Source organism: Octopus sinensis, linkage group LG2 (assembly GCF_006345805.1).
Source record: "Octopus sinensis linkage group LG2, ASM634580v1, whole genome shotgun sequence".
Lineage (NCBI taxonomy): Eukaryota > Metazoa > Mollusca > Cephalopoda > Octopoda > Octopodidae > Octopus > Octopus sinensis.
In genome coordinates, this window is record NC_042998.1 from 112,868,999 (window position 1) to 112,890,269 (window position 21,271).

Below are 21,271 nucleotides of genomic sequence, written 5' to 3' on the forward strand. Positions count from 1 at the left end.
TATAAGCAGCCATCTCTCCCTTTGCCTTGTAAGGATGTAGTCAATTTGGCTGGTATGTTGGCCCGATTGGTAAGTGACTAGGTGGCTGGTAGGTTTCCTGAAGTTAGTGTTGCAAATCATAAGATTATTTGCATCGCAGAACTCCAGCAGCCTGGTTCCCTCCTCGTTGCGGGAGCCATAGCCATAGCCTCCATGTACGCCATGGAAGCCCCCAGCATGTCGTCCAACGTGACCATTGAAGTCACCAGCCACAAAGATAAGGTCTCTGTCGTTCGTCAACGAGGTAGTCTGCAGTAGAGTGTCATAGAATCGGTCTTTCTGTCCATCGGGTAGCCCCGACTGAGGAGCATAGGCTGATATAATGGTTGCTAAACTATGATGAAGCACTAATCTAATCTTAAGTATTCTGTCACATACTCTGATTACCTCAATTACTTTATCTACCCATTTCTCAGCGATAAGTATACCCACGCCACCAACCCCGTCAGTGTTCCCTGCCCAGAAAATCTTGTACCTGCGTTCCTTGCCTGTGAGGAACCTAGCTGATCCTCCTCTCCACCTTATTTCTTGCATGCAACATATATCCATCTTTTTTATTTCAGTCATCTAGGAGTGAATTGTCCAACATGTCCTTCACATTTTTTAAGGGAAATGACCTGAAACTAAACAACAACAAACTTATCCCATTTGTTTCAATTTCTTTTACCATACTTACACTACCAAGAACTTATCAATCTTTGCACCCCAATATACATTCTTCAAGAACTTCTATTTGAAAAGGATTTGGCTCCTATTTCAAACATTTTGAGCAACCACATAGAAGCTCCTTTTGTTTGTTGAGGTAGAATCAAGAATCCATCTTATTTCCCCACCTCCACCTACTTGTTTCCAAAATTTTCTCTATCATAAATATAATTAGTGAAAAAAATCAGACAGATTTATGTTCCTATTCCAAAGTTACAAAAATAATATCCTCAATTCTGGTTTCCCCACCACCACCACCACTACCATTACCACTAAACATGAAAAACATGTCAACTTACGGTTCAGACATCCATAATTCGTCATGAACATTAGAAGGGGAGTGAAAATAAAACCCTGTACGTTTGATGCAGCTTTTTGCAATTTTGCCCAAACGATCCATAACACTGCAATCTTTCCTGAAATTAAAAGCAAAATTATGAAATTTAAACAATTTACACATTCCCCGATATTATTCATTTTACACATATGTTCACAGAAACATACGAACAATATATATATATATATATATATATATATATATATATATACATATACATACCATCCGAGTGTGATCGTTGCCAGGGTTACTAACTGGCTCCCGTGCCGATGGCATGTAAAAAGCACCATTCGAGTGTGATTGTTGCCAGCACTGCCTTACTGGCATGTGCCGGTGGCACATGAAAAACAACATTCAAGCCTGATCATTGCTAGTGCCGCCAGACTGACTCCTGTGGTGCAATGGGCACATAAAAAACACATTTTGAGTGTGGTCGTTGCCAGTACCACCTGACTGGCCCTCATGCTGGTGGCACATGAAAGCACCCACTACACTCTCAGAGTGGTTGGTGTTAGGAAGAGCATCCAGCTGTAGAAACTTTGCCAGATCAGATTGGAGCCTGGTGCAGCCTTCTGACTCGCCAGTCCTCAGTCAAACTGTCCAACCCATGCCAGCATGAAAAGCAGATGTCAAATGATGACAATGATGATGACGATACACACACACACACAAGGGATGCTGAAAAGTTCCTGGCTTTAAGAGTATTGCGAAAGGCCTGGTTTGAATGCCCAACCTTTCAATTTTTTTTTGCAGGGCTTAGAAAAACTGAAGGATGACTGCAATAAGTGTGTGAATCTGAGAGGGGAATATATGGGATAGAAACATAATCAACTGATCCTCTTGTATTTTCTTTTACCCAAAGCCAGGAACCTTTCAGTACCCACTCATATGTGTTTATATATATATATATATATATAATATATATATATATATATCATTTTAAGATATATCTTGCTGACCCCCTTGCCCAGTTGACTCAGCTGGGCTTAATCAAGTCCCCTCTTGCATCCCAGCAGTAACAAACCACTGGTCTGCCTTCTTTATACAAAGCCACCTAGTGGACTTCTCTGCAACTTCAGTGATGGAGTTTATAGTCCTCCTCTTTGTTTTTTATTTGTTTTGCAAGAATTTTATTATCTTAACCCTTTAGCATTCAGATTACTTTGTCAAATGTAAGGCTTATTCATTCACATTTTTAGGAATTAATCATGCATTACCTCATAGCTCTGAGATTTCGATGATGTAGTTGTTTATTTTTAGAATGACATTGTTGGGCAAGTATGAGAGGTCAGATCTGGCCAGTTTAAACATTAAACAGGTAGAATATTTGGGCTGGCTATAGATGGTTTAAATGCTAAAAGATTAAAGGAAGGACACACGCATAAGATTATGTGGCCCTAGATGCACACCACATCTGAATAAAAAAAAAAACTAGTTTGAAAGCTTTTGATCATGTGTCTGCTTGATCAGAATTGTCTAAGGTCTAATCAACGCCAAACTCACTACACTAGACTGCCACGCATTTACCATTATATTACACCACAATTATATTGCATTACTGTTTCTTATTATATATATGGATATCACAAACAATAAAGTAAAATTTAATGATCCTCACTTACTTCTTACTAACCCCTGCCATATCAAAACCAATGTACTGTATGTTGTGTGAATAGGCTAAGAACTGGTTGAGATACTCAATAGCACTTATAAATTCTTTGGTCAATATACTTTCATGGCGCCGTTTCTCTCGACGCTGAAAATAGAAAACACTCAAAAACTGAAGCATGATAAAGAACACAGTAGAAGTACTTAACAGACTAAAATGTAATGAAAGAAGTAGCAGGAGTAGTAATTGGTAGTCTGGTTGTCTAACCCAAGGTCAACTCTAATGCAACTGATCTATGATGAAAGGCATTCTAGCAGTGATCATTCTGTCTTTTACTATTTTAAGGCCTGATGTATCTAATAGTATATTATTTTTGACACACATCTCCTTTTTTCTTAAGATGGTAAAGTGTAGTTTGAGGAAAATTTGGTTGTTATTTCAAGCAGGTCAAATGAGTGTGGAATAATAAAACATGAGTGATGGAATAATCATCATCATTGTTTAACATCTGCCTTCCATGCTGGCATATAGGTGAATATTTCTCCATTAAAGGGCCTAGCTTTTATATGGTTGCTTGACATGCTAGAAACAACAACAAAATCTTCCTCAAATCATACGCAACCATCTTTAAAAGTTAAATGACATATGAAGCATTAAGAACTAGAAATAATTATGCAGTAAGGAAGAAAATGTTATTAATCTACAGCTAAATTATTCTAATTTTACCAGAAAATACAGGACACATTTCAATCTTATTGTGACTTCATCAACAATGTACAACCCTCATTGTACTTCCTAAAGCTTTCAGTCCAACAGCCAGCAAAAAAAGTGAGTATGTATGTCAAGAATAGCTCTGTGGTTAAGAAGTTTGCTTTGCAATTAAGGAATTTGGAGTTCAATCCCACAACATGATACTTTAGATAAATGTCATTTGCCATAGTCTTGGGTCAACCAAAGCCTTGTGAGTGAACTATGGTAAATGGAAAGTCTATGGAAATCTATCAGAGAATGATTCCCATTTTTAGGTGGCAGACTTAATCTATCACCTGATTTAACACCATCACCTGTCCCATAGGAGCCTGAAGAGGACTCCACTCTATGGCAAGCATTTGGTTTATGTGAGACAACTTGCTGCCACCTCCCTTCATTTTCCGAGGCTCTTAAAAAAGGGATCATAGGTACTGTCCTTCTTCTTCTCACTAAGCCATTAAAAACTTTAAAATAGATATAAAAATAAAAACGACCATAAAGATTATGCTATTGCATAAGTTCTCTCTGAGTAATCAAACACAGCATAGGAAATCAGACAACAAATGAGACAAAAGAGTACTATATTTGATGACACACACAGGCTTTGTTTCAATTATTATTGAAAATAATGAAGAATTTAATAAAATATCTGTCCTTATTGAGTGGATTTTTGGAACATAAACTGTCACAAAATTTATATGGAAGCATTTAATTTAAATCACTTTAAAACAGGGAGTATGTATCATACAATCAAGGACAGTCTCAAGTGGGTTGGTAACAACAGAGTTAAATTAAATTAATTGGATTACTTTTTTATTGGTTTTAACAAATGTATGCGATCCTGTTGGGACATGTATAAACAAAAAAACTTTAAAATGCAATAAACAACTATTACAAGAAATAATGAGTATGAATTTGAATGCTACAGAACGCTCACCTTCACTAAGTTAAGAACAATAATAGGAGCTCCAAATCGCTTTATAACATCATTGAAGTGTTGACCAGCAACAAAAGCATAAGGGTCTGCTTGATCGACTGAAAGGTAGGAGAGAGAAGTAAATTATTAAGATATACACGAGTACCTCGGTTTTCAAATAACTCTGATCATGAATAAATCATGCTTTATCTCCTGTCTTTCTCATATTCATTTAATACAGTAGTACTTTGGTTTACAAATGCCTCTGATCATAAATAGGACTTTATATATATATATATATATATATATATGTAAAGCACAATTTATTCATGATCAAAGTAGTTCGAAAATTGAGGTACTATTGTATTACCATTTTAGCTTATTGGTAAAATAAGGTTCTATTTGAACCTTGGGTTATGAAGATATGATGATTTCAAATCAGCACTTCATGCTTAACATCCACTTCTAATTACACGATGACTTCAAGAATATACATGGCCTTACAAACCAAATAAATCAACAAAAATACGTTTTCCTAACAATCTTAGAAAAAAAAACAACTAATGTTAAAATTACTTTTTTTTTTTAATGTCCCACTCTTGTCGGCATAGAAAAATGGGTGTAATGATACAATGACGATGATGAGGTGAAGGATGAAGCGGGTGGTGGTGGTGGTGGTGGTGACAGCAGCAGCAGCCATAGGCCATGAGGTTAGATTGTTGTATTATTGGCCACTAAGTCATAAGTTCATAACCTACAACAGCTTGCTTACCTTCAGGCCATTTGGATAAAATATAGGTGCAACACACTAACTTCACAGCTGAATTTCTGGCAAAAAGAACTGGAACTGCAACAGTTCAGTATTGGGAAATACTCAAATACATAAAAACTGCATCTCAAAAACTGTGACTAACATAAAGCTGGTCACCAACATACACTAACTTGGACCCACAGATGTGCTGTCTTCTCTCTGCCTTTTCTGATACTACTATAATGATCTCTGCTACTCAAAGTTGATTGGTTTCATGCCATCTCCTACCTTATTTCTCTCTCTTCCTCCCATTACCCATACTGTTTGCACCACTCAAACAACTATACCCGTCCTTTCCTTCAGAGAATGTCACTTCACAGGAATTCCTTTCTATTTGTTTATTCCCGTAGCTATTGGTCTGCAAATGTTCAAACGGAATTTTAACAACATCAATCTCACCAGCCTTGGAACGATAAAAAAAAAACTGTACCAGTAAAAAGGTAAGCACTGCTGTCATTCAAGAGCAAGTCTGACTTGGTAACTTGTACCATGCTCTCATTAATAATTTTTGTTGCCTGTGTAGTCACAAGCAGTCATTAACACTTTTTTGGTTCTCCCACCCTTGACCCAGCAGAACAACTAGAATGTGAAGCAAGAGGGAGAGAAGGTTGCACCAGTACTGGAGTGTACTTTCATTTTCAGCTGAAGGAATCGGTGCAACATAATGTGAAGGGTTTTGCTCAATGAGACAGAGACAATGTGCCACCTGGTCCAGAAACTGAACCTACAATTTCATGCTTGTGAGCCTAACACCCTAACCACAAGGCCAAACATCTTCACTGTGAAAAATGCGTGGAAAAGACTTTTTGAAATATATGAAAGCTGCTGGCACTCTACATAACATTATTATTCTTCTAGAATAGAGAGTATAGTCCCTTCAACTAGTCATGATTAATATTTTATGAATACTTAGAGATGAAATGTAAAGTTCTTTACCAACAGGATTTAAACTTAGAATGTTAACAAAACTCAATTCTAAAACCATCAAATGAGAAAGAAGGCTACAGTCAGTTATCAGCATTTGACAGGTATGTATTTTATCTAAGCCATAGGCTTGTAAATCTTGACGTGACTTGAACTCATAACATAAAGTGCTGTAACTAAATATTACAAGGAATTTTATCCATTACTCTACAGACACTACCAATTTACCATCATTCCAAAGTTAGATATTAATAAAAAAAATAAGAAATGAAATATAATTGCTTTAAAAAGATGTATATGTTTACAGAACTTACCAACAATTTGAGGCTTGGGAACCATTTTTGAAATATCTTGAGACCAGAACAAAGGTATGGAACCTCGGAGTTGCACAAAAGACGAAACACAAGCAGAATTCAGGAATGTTACTGAAGCATCATGGACAATTTGTTCTGTTTCAACTTCATTTGCTACTGCACCCTACAAACAGAAAAGAGATCCAATGTTTACATAGCTGATGATAATGGAGTTTTCTATATGGATTTTACACAGTGTTTGGAATATATACAAAATGATTATTATTTATTCAGAGTAGTATTTGACTGGCAAGTAACTTGATCTGAGACCATGTATAGAAATTCAAGCAGTTACAACATAGAAGAGTCATTTAATAATACACAAGGCCATTAAATTCACTTTAAATTTATTTCATAAGTTCCACTGTTATGTGATGAAAACTTTGACATTTCATGAAATAAATTTGAAGTAGCTTTCTATCATTGAACCTGTGGCCATATCAGGGTAACCCCTTCTCAGAGTTGATTATAGTCAAGTATAGTCAAGCATGGAATAAACTGCCTGCGTCAGTTGTTGACTGCCATGACACTGCATCTTTTAAGGCCCTCATGCTTTCCGAAATCCGCCGAAACTACACCTGATTATATATACACTTTAGATGAGTTGTAGTGCACCTGAGCACTGTACACAATTATTATTATTATTATTATTATTATTATATCCAACTTAAGAAAGATGCAAAGGTAGAATGGATCTGGTTGGGCATTGAATTTATAATGTAAAGAGACATAAACTAAATACTACGAAGTATTTTCTCTAAGCTCTACCAATTGTTATATATACATATATATATATATATATCATCGTCGTTTAACGTCTGCTTTCCATGCTGGCATGGGTTGGACGGTTTGACTGAAGACTGGCGAGCCTGAAGGCTGCACCAGGCTCCAATCTGATCTGGCAAAATTTCTACAGCTGGATGCCCTTCCTAACACCAACCACTCTGAGAATGTAGTGGGTGCTATTATGTGCCACCGGCATGAGGACCAGTCAGGCGGTTCTGACAATGACCACACTGCAAAGGTGTTTTTTACATGCTACCTGCACAGGAGCCAGTCTGGTGGCACTGGCAACAAACATGCTCGAATGTTGTTTTTCACGTGCCACCGGCACATGTCCCAGTAAGGCGATGCTAGCAATGATCACACTCAAATGGTGCTTTTTACATGCCATTGGCATGGGAGCCAATCAGCAGCCCTGGCAACGATCACACTTGGATGGTGCTTTTAATGTTCCAGCTGCAGCTGATTCTATATTCCTGGTAAGGCAGCTGCAGGAGAAATACCTAGCCAAAGATAAGCCCCTGTACCTGGCTTTCGTTGACATGGAGAAAGCCTTTGACAGGGTCCCCCGATCCCTTATCTGGTGGTCAATGAGGCAACTAGGGATAGATGAATGGCTGGTGAGGGCTGTGCAAGCCATGTACAGGGATGCCGTAAGTAAGGTTAGGGTTGGCAACATGTACACAGAAGAATTCAAAGTAGAGGTTGGGGTCCACCAGGGTTCAGTACTCAGCCCCCTCCTATTTATCATAGTCCTCCAAGCAATTACGGAGGAATTCAAGACAGGTTGCTCCTGGGAGCTCCTCTAAGCTGGCGACCTTGCTCTAATTGCTGAGTCACTATCAGAACTGGAGGAGAAGTTCCAGGTGTGAAAGGAGGGTTTAGAATCGAGGGGCCTTAGAGTCAACCTAGCTAAAACCAAAGTACTAATAAGTAGGAAGGTAGACAATCCACAAATGTCTTCAGGAAGATGGCCCTGCTCGATCTGTAGAAAAGGTGTAGGTAGAAACTCCATAAGATGTACCCAATGTAAGCTATGGACACATAAGAGGTGCAGCAATGTTAAAGGAAGGCTAACTGGGAAGATAGTTTTTGTATGTGGCAGATGCTCAGGAGCATTAACCTCTGAAAATCTGCAGAAAACAACTTCCGTCACTTTCCAGGGGGAAAAACTAGAAGTAGTTCATAGCTTCCGTTATCTAGGTGACCAAGTCAGTAGTGGGGGTGGGTGCGTTGAAAGTGTAACTGCAAGAATAAGAATAGCCTGGGCAAAGTTTAGGGAGCTCTTACCTCTGCTGGTGACTAAAGGCCTCTCGCTCAGAGTAAAAGGCAGACTGTATGATGCATGTGTATGAACAGCCATGCTACATGGCAGTGAAACATGGGCCGTGACTGCTGAGGACATGCGTAAGCTCGCGAGGAATGAAGCCAGTATGCTCCGATGGATGTGTAATGTCAATGTACATACTCGACAGAGTGTTAGTACCTTGAGAGAAATGTTGTACCTAAGAAGCATCAGTTGTGGTGTGCAAGAAAGACGATTGCGAGAATGGATGAAGATAGGTGTGTGAAAAAGTGCCAATCCCTAGCAGTTGAGGGAACCCGTGGAAGAGGTAGACCCAGGAAAACCTGGGACGAGGTGGTAAAGCACAACCTTCGAACTTTAGGCCTCACTGAGGAAATGACCAGCGACCGAGACCTTTGGAAATATGCTGTACGTGAGAAGACCAGGCAGGACAAGTGAGCCCAGCCCACTTATGCATGCCTTTCCTCCCTTGGACACACCTGTTGAGGCAAGCGAAGTCAATATCGAACCTCATCCGACGACAGGCACCCATACCAACCCCCTTTGCTTGCGAAGACCTGTTGGGGCAAGTGAAATCGAAATCGGAATCGAAATTGAACCAATCCTATGACTGGTACCCGGCAGATGCCAGGAGCCCTGGACTGGTGGTACGTAAAAAGCACTATCCGAATCGTGGCCGATGCCAGCGCCGCCTCGACTGGCTTCCGTGCCGGTGGCATGTAAAAAGCACCAATCCGACCGTGGCCAGCCTCGCCTGGCACCTGTGCTGGTGGCACGTAAAAAGCACCCACTACACTCATGGAGTGGTTGGCGTTAGGAAGGGCATCCAGCTGTAGAAACATTGCCAGATAAAACTGGAGCCTGGTGCAGCCTTCTGGCTTCCCAGATCCCCGGTCATACCGTCCAACCCATGCTAGCATGGAGAACGGACATTAAACGATGATGATGATGATGATGATGATGATGGCACAAGTGCCAATCAGGTGGTATTGTCATTGGCCACATCAGCGATTTTGATTTCACTTGCCTCAACAGGCCTTCACAAACAAAGTTTATTGCCCAATGAATGAGGGGTACTCATAAGTGGGCTGATTACACCCACTAGCATAGGCCATGGGTTATGGTTTCACTTGGCTTATCAGGTCTTCTCAAGCACAGCATATCTCCAAAGGTCTCGGTCACTATTCATTGCCTCAGTAAGGCCCAATGTTCGAAGGTCGTGCTTCACCACCTCATCCCAGGTCTTCCTGGGTCTACCTCTTCCACAGGTTCCCTCAACTGCTAGAGTGTGACACTTTTTCACACAGCTCTCCTCATTCATTTGCAACACATGACCATACCAGCGCAGTCATCTCTCTTGCACACCACATCTGAGGCTTCTTATGTCTAACTTTTCTCTCAGGGCACTTACATTCTGTTGTATATGCACATTGACATTACACATCCAGTGGAGCATACTGGTTTCATTCCTTGCAAGCTTATGCATGTCCTCAGTAGTCACGGCCCATGTTTCACTGCCATGTAGCATGGCTGTTCGTACACATGCATCATACCATCTACCTTTTACTCTGAGAGAGAGGCCCTTTGTTACCAGCAGAGGTAGGAGTTCTCTGAACTTTGCCCCAGCTATTCTTACTCTAGCAGCTACACTTTCAGAGCATCCACCCCCGCTACTGACTTGGTCCCCTAGGTAACATAAGCTATCAACTACTTGTAGTTGATAGCTTCTGTGATAAACATTAATGTTTATGTGTGTCTGTTTTGTTTATAAATGTGAGAGAAGCTGTTCTCTGCACATTTTCAGTGTTTATAGCACCTGAGCATTTGCCACATACATAAACTATCTTCCCAGTTAGCCTTCCTTTGATATTGCTGCACCTCTTATGCGTCCATAGCTTACATTAGGTACATCTTATGGAGTTTCTACCTACGCCTTTTCTACAGATCGAGCAGAGCCATCTACCTGAAAGGATTTGTGGTTTTTCTGCCTTCCTACTTATTAAGACTTTGGTTTTAGCTAGGTTGACTCTAAGGCCCTTCAATTCTAATCCTTGCTTCCACACCTGAAACTTTTCCTCTAGTTCTGATAGTGACTCAGCAATTAGAGCAAGGTCATCAGCTCTAATGTATGTATATATATATATATATATATATATATATATATATATATATATCAATCTAAAAAATTCTGTTCCATTTTTATTTTATCACTTAGGAAAGAATAGCAGCAGTTATGACTCTTGTCCACAATTTGTTGGGACCTTTAAGACTTGTAAGCAGGAGGAAAGTATCCACAAATTGGAGACCCGGTCCAAATACAAGTCTTATATATTAATGTTGATCTGGTAATAACTGTATATATTAACCCTCCTGTGACTATGATTTAAATGAAATATACTGTTTATGTGGTGTGTTGAAAAATAATCAAGCATTTGGAGGGATTTAGTTTACTAGACTAACTTATTTATTATTAATCTGGTTAGGAAAATGTCTTAATAAAAGGTTTCTAACATAAAATTATAATGGAAGGTTTTAATTTAAATGACTGGCCTGGTGCAGCCTTCGGGCTCCCCAGACCCCAGTTGAACCGTCCAACCCATGCTAGCATGGAAAGCGGACGTTAAACGATGATGATGATGATGAACGCTTTTAAACAGGAAGGTTTGTAAAATAGAATCAGAGGCATTTTCAGGTAGGTTTGTATTGGAAAAGTTATATGATTAGATCAAAGAGATTTTTAAAGGAATTCAGTGTAATATATAATGCAAACTTTTAGGTGAAACAAGAGAATGTAAAAGAGAATAAAGAAAATCTTACTTTGTTGTTGGCTCCTCTCTTTAAGAAACGAGTTCCGGCAAACTGATTTGACCGGCGACCAATTAGGGTCAAATAAATAGGTTTACCAAATACACAAATATCTAAGAGAAGTTAAGGAGAACAGAATGTTGTAAATTCACTGACCCTTTCTTGTCACTATTCTTACAACTACATACTAAATAAACTAAAGGAGGACCTTCTAAGTAGCTACTTCACCTACAAGTAATAGTAGATTAATATCCCTCAAATTCACACCCAGCTGTTTTACAAAAAGTAAAACTCATTGAATAATGTAGTCATGGACACAATCAATTAATTCAATATGTCAAAATAAAAGATGAGATGATAGACCCAATTAGGATCTTTCTGCATAGGCCTGTTAAATCAAGGCTGATATGAGATGAAACAAAAAGGAGAGTGGTCACTTAACTTACAAGAAATATCAGTAAAATTTCCCTTAATCACAGTTCAATCTTTAAAAAAATAATTGAAGGCACATGCCTCAATGAATGATAAGATGGTTACAGCTGTAACACTTTTGAATCTGTGTCTGTTGCATTAGGGTTAAACAACAAATAAATTCAAAGAACAAAATTTAAAAAAATTTTCACATCCACTATGAATGAGTAATATTCCCCTAGTACCTTCACTATCCAAAAGCATTTTAGTGCTGGTGACTTTAGCAAAAATATAGAAATATACTTTCTTTACAAGTAGTCAAATAAATAGCATATATAAATTGCACATACAAAACCGACCAAAGCCTTGTGAGTTGATTTCAATAGAAACTGAAAGAAGCCCATCATGTGTGTGTGTGTATTCCAAAGGAGTGGAATCAGTAGAATATATCATTCGTTTATCATTTAACATCTTACATTTGAATCCCCAGATCATACTCACCAATATATATATATATATATATAAGTTCAGCAAAAATTTAGATTCAAATGAATATGGTACTTAATTTAGATGCACCAGAATTCTGTATGGTGTTATCCATAAAAATCCGTGGGGTGATTATAATCAAAATAAGCAACAAGAATGATTCCGGTAATTTGGTACGATCGTTTCGTACTACATCATTTTATTAAATGTTGTAAGTATTACAACAGTTTTAAAATGCTGAGCACTCATCAGTCAATTATAGAGGTTTTCCATTAATACAAAAATGTTCATATCAAGTGGAAACATTATAGAGAAATATATATATATGAGAGAGAGAGAGAGAGAGAGAGAGAAGAACGGTATCCAACCATAGCAAATCTGCCTCAATGAATTCTGTGTGATCCATGCATGGAAAAGTGGATATGAAAATGAGAAGATGATCATACACAAACATATTTATATATGTACATATGGAAACCATCAGAAGCCCACTGTTTGACAAGGTTTTGCATGTTTACTTTCTGTGAAACAGGCACAGTAAAACCCAAAGTGTGTGCAGTGGAATCAAACAAGGAACCACATGGTCATGAAGTTAACTACCGAAATCTACAGCAGTGCTTGCACCCATTCAGCTTCCATCAAGCTGGCTTGTGTTCAAGAGCAACCCAGCTGTAATTATCTTATCTTTTTGTAAATCAGAAGATACACTGTCCAATATATCCTTTCTTTAAAATGAAATTGAAGGAGAATTAGTTGTTATATTTAGCAGATTTAGTAACTGCATAATAACTCTCACATTTGTTCAAAAATAACACTGTACTCCTGAGAACAGAGGTTAAACTACCTAAATTTTAAAGAAATTTTATCATAACGTTGACAATTTTAATGTCCTGTAATAATTTACAGAAACATATGTATATAGTTACAAATATTTATATCCTGATATGAACCATCTTTATTCAGCCCTACTACCATGAGCATTATTTTACATTCACTTTCCATATTAGCACGGGTTAAACAGTTCGACACAATCCAAGGAGTCAGAGAACTGTGTTGTGCTCCAATACACAGTTTTGGCATTGTTTTCTATGGCTGAATGCCCTTCCTAATGCCAAATAAGACCCTAAAATACTCTCTTTGTTTAAAAACTAAGTTTATAACTTCACAAGAGCAACTCTTGAAGTGTTAAAACATTAATAGATTTCATTAAACTAGTTTTTGCTTAGCCTCAAGTTAAACCTGAACAGTAAACTAGTGAAATTTTCACACAATGATAAAACAAAAGGATATTGACTTGTCCAATAAAGCCATGTATAATGTTGATAACCCAGTCTGAATGCACCATATCTTTACATGGCTGCTGAAGAGCTGCATTCCAAACAAATTTACTTGAAGCAACGTTTTTCACTCCTAAAATACAGTCTGAAAGAAAGAAAGGAGAGAAAAAGTGAAATTTATAATGTTCCAAATAAAATACGTACTCTACGTTAGTTAGAAGAATGAGTCAGAAATTCTTTTTTATAAAGTTATTACACCTATCAATATTCATTCACTCAAACCCTATCTTTCAGTTATTTAAGGTCTATCAAGTAGTGATAACAGCCATGCCTTGCTGAAGAGGTCTAAGAAGTTTTAAAATCACTTAGCATAGATCAGATCTATGTTCCTCTATTCAATTTTTGCATAATTTAAATCTTGCTTTTCTTAGTATGAAACAATTTCTTTTACTGATTTTAACTAATATTTTTGATTTATTACATTTCATTTCATTTCATTTCATTTCATTTGGGTTTGAGTCCATGCTCAGTCCAAGTCGAAGACTCCACCCTCAGAGTCTGGTGTGGTTGCCAGGTTGTATTCTCTGCTTAAATTTGACATGTGTAGGAGCGAGTTTGAGTCAGTTTGTGCTCGTTGTGTATATCCTGGGAGATGGGGTTCATCTCTAATGGTGCTTAAGTATCTATCCAGTTGCAATTTGAATGATTCCACACTGCATCCTGATAGATTTCTGACATGTACCGGAATGGAGTTGAACAGTTGTGCTCCTCGAACCAACAGACTTGATTCTCGCAGGGTTTTTGCTGCCTGGCCAGCCTTTTTGTTGATTGGTGGCAGCTGGCAGCGTCTTCCGTGGCGCAGTGAGTGGTAGGTTTTGATACCAAAGTTTGGCACCTTTTGCTCTATCATTTTCCAAATGTATATAATTCGGTATCGCTCAAATCTTCTTTCTATTGAGTACATCCTCAAGGTTTTGAGTCTTTGCCAATAGTCCAGGTCCCTCGTTTCTGAGAAGTATGAGGTAAAATTTCTTTGGAGCGATTCTATCTTAGATAGTTGGCCCTTTGTTGTTGGTGACCACAACTGAGAACAGTAGTCAATCCTCGGAAGTATCATACTGTTCCAGAGGGTTTTCATTGTTGAGGTATCTCTTGATTTGAAGGTGCGCAAGATCCACCCGCTGTACTTTCTTGCAGTAAGACAGACTGAGTCAAGGTGTTCTCTGAATTTTAGGTTGGTTCCCATGTGGATGCCTAAATCTTTCACACACTGTTTTTCCATTATTTGTTGTCCTGATGGGTTTCTGTAGTTTGTTGTATTTTTCAGATCTTGATCTGTTCCGTAGCGAATTAGTTCAAACTTCTTATCATTGAACAACATGTTGTTTGTTTCCTGCCATTTATATATGGTGGTCAGGTCCTTTTGTAAGGCCTCTGTATCCACCTCGTCTTTGATTTGTCTCATGACCCTGGTGTCATCAGCAAAGGATGAGACGTTGCTGGTTGTATCTTCATCTATGTCAGAGATGAGGATGAGAAACAGGATTGGGCCGAGTACTGTACCCTGAGGAACACTGCTGGTCACAGGTGATGGTGTTGAATGGGTTCCATTCACAGTGACTGTTTGAGTTCTATTTGTAAGGAACTCGTGTATCCATGTACCAACTTTTCCTCCTACTCCTAGCTTTCGAAGTTTGTGACCCAGGATGCCATGATCTACCTTGTCAAATGCCTTGGCAAAGTCGAGGTAGATAACATACATTAAGTATGTTTGCATTAATTAAAGTACATTAGTTAAATTTGTTAATATGGCAAATAACGAGTCTGGCAAAGATAAACATAATGAGAGTGAAAATAAAAGTTTTGAAAGCATAATTAGACATGGTTGCATAGTTAAAATTTTGCTTTCCAACCACGATTCCAGATTCAGTCCCACTGCCTTCCATCATGGGCTAGTCCCTTCTACAATAGCCCTAGGCCAACCAAAGCTTTGTGAGTGTATGTGGTAGATAGAAACTGATAGAAGCTCGTCATACACACAAGTATCTATCTATCCATATATATATCTATATATATATAATTTAATGAACAGAGTTGATGTGTGAAGATAGTGTATGAGAATTGATCAACTCTGTAGGGTTAATTATGTAATCTTGTTATGCACATTGTGAACTATTCAATTCAACAGTAATTTTTCTATCAATTCACATACACTGTCTTCATACACCAACTCTGTCCACCAACTTGATAAAAAAAATAAACTTACCTTCTGGTAAAGTGTAAGGAGTAGCTGTAGTGTGAAACTTACTCTTGTCCACAAAAAGATATGAGTAAGAATCAGAATTGTGAGACAAATCTTTGGAACCTGATGGTGAGTTTGTTTGAGCCATGTTGTATTGTAGAGAGTGAGTTAAATCATAACTGTAACTGTAATTCAAATAAAATTAATATAATTAACAGTTAATTGTAGTAAACAGAGAAAATTCAGAATCATCATGGTTATCGACAACTTTTTATTATCTATGTCAACAATGGGTTGGCTGTGATATATAATTATCATTATCACAATGTAACAGCAATATTATGTGCCATGTAAAAAGTACTGGTGATGGTGCCACATAAAAAGCACACAGTAAACTCTGTAAAGTGGTTGATGTTAGGAAGGGCATCCAGCTGTAAAAACCAAGCCAAAACAGACTATGGAACCTGGTGTGAGCCCTGGCCTTGCTAGTTCCTGTCAAGCTATCCAACTCATGAGAGCATGGAAAATGGACATTGAATGTTGATGATGATAACAAATACAACTGTTTAAATGTCTGAAGGTGTTGTTAATAAGAGCATATATGTCAGTGATCTAGTGGACAAAACCAATATTATGTATAGTTTCTACTCTGAATTTGTGAAGGCACATGGCTAAGTGGTTAAGGTGTTGTGCTCATGATCGAAAGATCAGGATTCAGATTCCTTGACCAGGTTGTGTGTTGTGTTCTTGAGTAAAACACTTCATTTTACATTGCTCCAATCCACTCACCTGTAAATGAGTACCCCTGTAATGGATCAGCTTCCCGTTCATAGGAAATGTGATTTTGGTCACCAGCAAGCCATGGGAAACAAGTAATCAGTCTGATGAATCCTCAAACTCAAGACACAACTCATACACTTTGAATGTAACCTTGTACATATTCAAGAATAAGACACCTGACAAAGCTTGAAAATCAAACCAATTGCAATGTATTGTAGATGCAAATATTTTTGTATCTAAAGACAATATTAATAGTCTCATCTTTAGATTCAATCTAATTAGAATTGTGATTAATTGCTACAGGTAAATCATCAATGTATCATTAATCATGAAATGGTTTTAGAATAAAAATAACCTTACCTGAAGTAGAAATTACTGGAAAGATCTACATTCTGAAACATTTTCACATATCTACAATAAAAGGGAATTAAAACATTGAGCTAATCACAGCAATTAATCAAATTTGAAATGCCAAACCATCATAATCTCAACATCATTTTAGTCAAAGTAGCCCAATCCTGAGTCCACTCATCAGGAAGGCCTAATATTCTTAATTCCTTTATTAATACTGTATTAGTATTTTCCATGTTACACTGAATCTAGATGAGTGTTATTCAATTTTGATGCAGTCAGAATTGTATAAATAGTTTGGCGAGTTACAGTGAGATTCAACTTCTGCTGAAATGCATAAGCAAAAATCAAACACATCTGAGCTGTTTTGTGTATCCACTAATGAAAATATTTGTATTGTTCATCACCAAATAATATTTTCCCTTAACCACTTGCCTGCAAATACATTAGCTGTACAATATTCTAAACATTAAATATATATTCACTTTACTCTCAGTTCACATATATATCAGCTGATACTCAGAATAAATTAACTTGTAGCTTAGATTCAGTGAATCACTGAACAAGGAAAATCATATAACACCACATAGAATTGATAGAGCATAACAATTAATTCTACATATGAGAGTATTACAAGTCTTTGTCTAAAATAATTTTAGAGCAACAATAGCAACAATCTCTTATACAGAACTTTGTTCCAGTGTAACTATTAAAACAGAATAAAAACTAGTGTTGGGTCTTATTAAAAAAAAAAAAAAACTATTTTTTAAAAGCCATAATAGGAGTTGTGAAGGAACACAGCCTAGTGATTACGGTATAGCACTCATGATCGGAAGACTGTGGTTTTCCAGTGGTGCATTGTGTTCTTGAGCAAAACATTTCACTTCATATTACTCTTGTCCACTTGGTTATAAATGGGTTAACCCTGCAATGGACTGGCATTCTGTTCAGGGAGCATTCTGCCAGCCTGCCTGCATAGCCAGCAGAGTGGGATCATCCGAAAGCTACAATGCAAGATAGTACATTGTGACCAACGGTATATAACATCCAATAGTTTGGATTTGGGGAAAAGCTTTACATGACTTTACCCAGGAACGAATATCTGCCAACTGTTGAATGGAGTTTTAGTTTTTAACGGCCGAAAGCAAAGTTTGAGTTTTCTATGGCAATTTAGTGAAGAACACTTCTTTGAGATAAGATTCTTCTATCTGCTGATCTCCCAGAAGTTCATTCATCCTTCGCAGAAGTTGTGTGGGTTTTTTATTACCCAATTCTTCATTGTTAAATAACTTCGCAAACTCTTTTTGTTTCGAATTTGATGTTTGTTTCAATATTTCTTCTTTAATGGAAGAATACAAAACTGGTTCGATAGGGTTTACTAGCAAATCTCTAATTTCATTACTTAGAGGTGGAGGTAAATTGCTAAGCATTATATTGTATTTCTGTTCTTCATTTGTAATTTTGTTAGCTTTAAAGCTTGCCTCCAGTTGTGCCAACCAAATAACCGTGTCTCCAGTCCACGGAGGACAAGGCAATACATTCACAGAAGCTTGTGTGTAATTCCTATCGAAATATGACATCTCAAATTCTTTTAAATTCTGCTCCATTATATGTATAAATATTTTCTCAAAGGAAAATTTTTTTTTTCCTCGTTATGTTACTAAGCTTTTACCAGCTCAAAATATAATTTTTATATTGCTAGAAAGTGCAACTAAAATTTTCTTTCTAAAGTTTCTTCTTCAGCATTCTTTTTGTTTCAACTTACTTTTAACTATTTGTTAATAAAATATTTATGCAATAATTCTGTAATTTATGTTTATTATATTATTAAATTTTCCACCAGTCTGTCGGTGTTTATAATAATTGTTTTTTTATTCAAAAAAATTTTTTTCTATAGGTTTTCCTATAGGCTGTTTTAGTCGGAGTCACCAATTTTCCTACGGCAGTTTTCTCTTTTATTACCTTAAGCTTTCTCTTAGGTTATATTATTTTATTTGGCTTTTCTCTGAGTAAGGGAGAATATAATGATTCAACGTCACTTATACTCAAGTGTTATCATTATACCTAAAACCCTAACTACAGTTATAACGTCATATAGACATATACGCATGAAATGCTATATTAATGACATGTATGTATATTTTCTTCGTGTCCTTTTAAACCGCTATAAGAAACATAAATTAAAGATTACAGAAATGCATATTTATTTATGCTCAGTTGAAAAACAAACGTGAAGAGAAACATTTTCTTTTAATTAGTTTTTATTATATAAATATAACATTTTATATTAATTACAGTAGGAAAGAACTTTGTCATGAAGAAGAACGACTATAAATTCATTAACTAATTTTTCTTTTCTAACTAATAATTTAACCTACAAATCAAAATAGATTTGTGATTAACTCTAGACATGGCATGAAAATTACCGATGTCTCAAAAGAGTGAGTGTCGTGGATTTAAGTGACATCCAAACAACACTAAAGTTTTTCCCCAAATCCCGGGTCTTTATAACTGCTCAACTTGACTAAAAAGAATTGAAATTCAGGACAAATATTCTTTACGAAACTTTTAGAATCTTTATATGAGCAGTTATATTAACCAATGGAAAAAACGAAAATGATAATTCTTCGGCAAAGACATTACATCATATTGCCAATTCGCACCCCATTTCAAAATGGTTAAAATGGTTATTGCTACACAGTGATAATAAAAGTCATACAGCAATGATCATAAGTTGTAGAATAGCATTTACAGAGAAGTTTTATAACAGGAGTCATATAATAGCACTTGTATAATAGAAGTAATGTCATAAAATAACATTTATATAATAGAAGTAATATAATAGATGTATATAAGTCAAATAATAGCAGCTGTATAGAAAAGATAATAATAGCAGTCATATAATAAAAGACAGAAGAGCAGTCATATAAATGAAGTCATAATCACAAGTAATAACATAAGCTAAATAATGAAAATGATATCATATCAACAGCTAGATAACAAGTCTTATTACAGCAGACATACAATAACAAATCTATAATAATAAAAGAATTGGAGAAAAAAGACCAATGCCATACCGACTTTCATCCGAATGGATATGATGAGTTCCCACATTAGGTATGTATATCATACATGTATCCTCAACTTTATAAATTGTGTGGGGACCAATTAATGCAACACGGCGCCGTTTTGTAATTAAGATCATATAATAACCTTCTAAAAAGCGTACAAACCCTGCAGAAAATAGAGAATATTACACATCAGTAAGCATAAAGTACTACAGATTAATAGGTATTTTATTTAGAGAAGCTGGAGTTTAGTTTATAAATAATATCTTTTAACAAAAGCACAAGTTCATAAATATATATGGGGTGGAATATAGCTGATTAAATCAATACCCATTTTGATTAGTATTAATTTTATCAACAATGGAAAGATGACTGTTAAAGTTGACGTCAATAGAAACTTAATTCAAAATATAAAAAGGATGTTACTGAATACTGCAAAACAATTTAGTCAGCACTCTACTGATGCTTCCATCATACTTTGAGCTTATTAATAATAACAGAGTGAATATATAATACACTAGCTTAAAAGCCGCCCAACAGAATGGCTTTTAAGCTAGCTCCTGTGGCGGGCTCTTCATTGGGCCTTGGGCCCAACAATGACACTTCATGCATTGAGTACATAATAAATTTTATTAAACTTGACCAATATTTTTCAAGCAATGAACAATCTTCATCAAAACAATGATATAATTTGTTGACTTGGAACTTATTGCAAAGCTGCATAACAACATTTTTGTCTTTCCATTTGGGGGTCAGTACAATTTGTTTTCCTATCTAACCTCCTTCTTTCTGTTGATTGTTTTCAATCATCACCATCACCACCACAATTGCCTTACACACACCATTCAGAATTCTAATGCCACCACCATCAAAACCTTTTACTTCACTGCCTACCCCTCTACCACCATCACAACTGTCTTTCACATCGCTTACTATCACCATTATCCCTGACCACCTCAGCTACCACAACTACCATCATCATCACTGCCGCCTCCGCCTCTATCACAACTTGAGCTCATACTATTACTATCACCCCATTTACATCACAAGTGTCAATCTACTACCACCCTCACTGTCTTTATGCCTACTATTACACTCACCCCAACATGAGGAATAGTAGAAGTGTCATTGAATAGTGAGAGAGGCGGTTAAAGTGTGATACACTGAGACACATAAATTCGTTTTGGCATTTTTTTATTATAGATGTGAACACACCTCCACACAAATACTCCAGGGTGGAGCATTTTTTCACGATTTTTGATTTTGTGATAGGAGTAGTGCAGAAAAGTTGTGAATGGATATCAAAACTATTATCATC

At 36.8% G+C, this 21,271-nt stretch overlaps 1 protein-coding gene across 1 annotated transcript in view; it reads right to left on the reverse strand.

Moving 5' to 3' along the window:
- LOC115231287 (polyphosphoinositide phosphatase) overlaps window positions 1-21,271 on the reverse strand; it is a 53,001-nt gene that overhangs the window by 23,145 nt on the left and 8,585 nt on the right. Inside the window, exons 4-12 of the mRNA XM_029801350.2 lie at window positions 19,963-20,119; window positions 16,895-16,945; window positions 15,779-15,939; window positions 13,526-13,657; window positions 11,351-11,451; window positions 6,406-6,568; window positions 4,378-4,475; window positions 2,704-2,837; window positions 1,044-1,160 (exon numbers count right to left, since the gene is read on the reverse strand). Of these exons, the coding sequence (XP_029657210.1) occupies window positions 1,044-1,160; window positions 2,704-2,837; window positions 4,378-4,475; window positions 6,406-6,568; window positions 11,351-11,451; window positions 13,526-13,657; window positions 15,779-15,939; window positions 16,895-16,945; window positions 19,963-20,119 (1,114 nt within the window). The remainder of the gene's footprint in view (window positions 1-1,043; window positions 1,161-2,703; window positions 2,838-4,377; window positions 4,476-6,405; window positions 6,569-11,350; window positions 11,452-13,525; window positions 13,658-15,778; window positions 15,940-16,894; window positions 16,946-19,962; window positions 20,120-21,271) is intronic.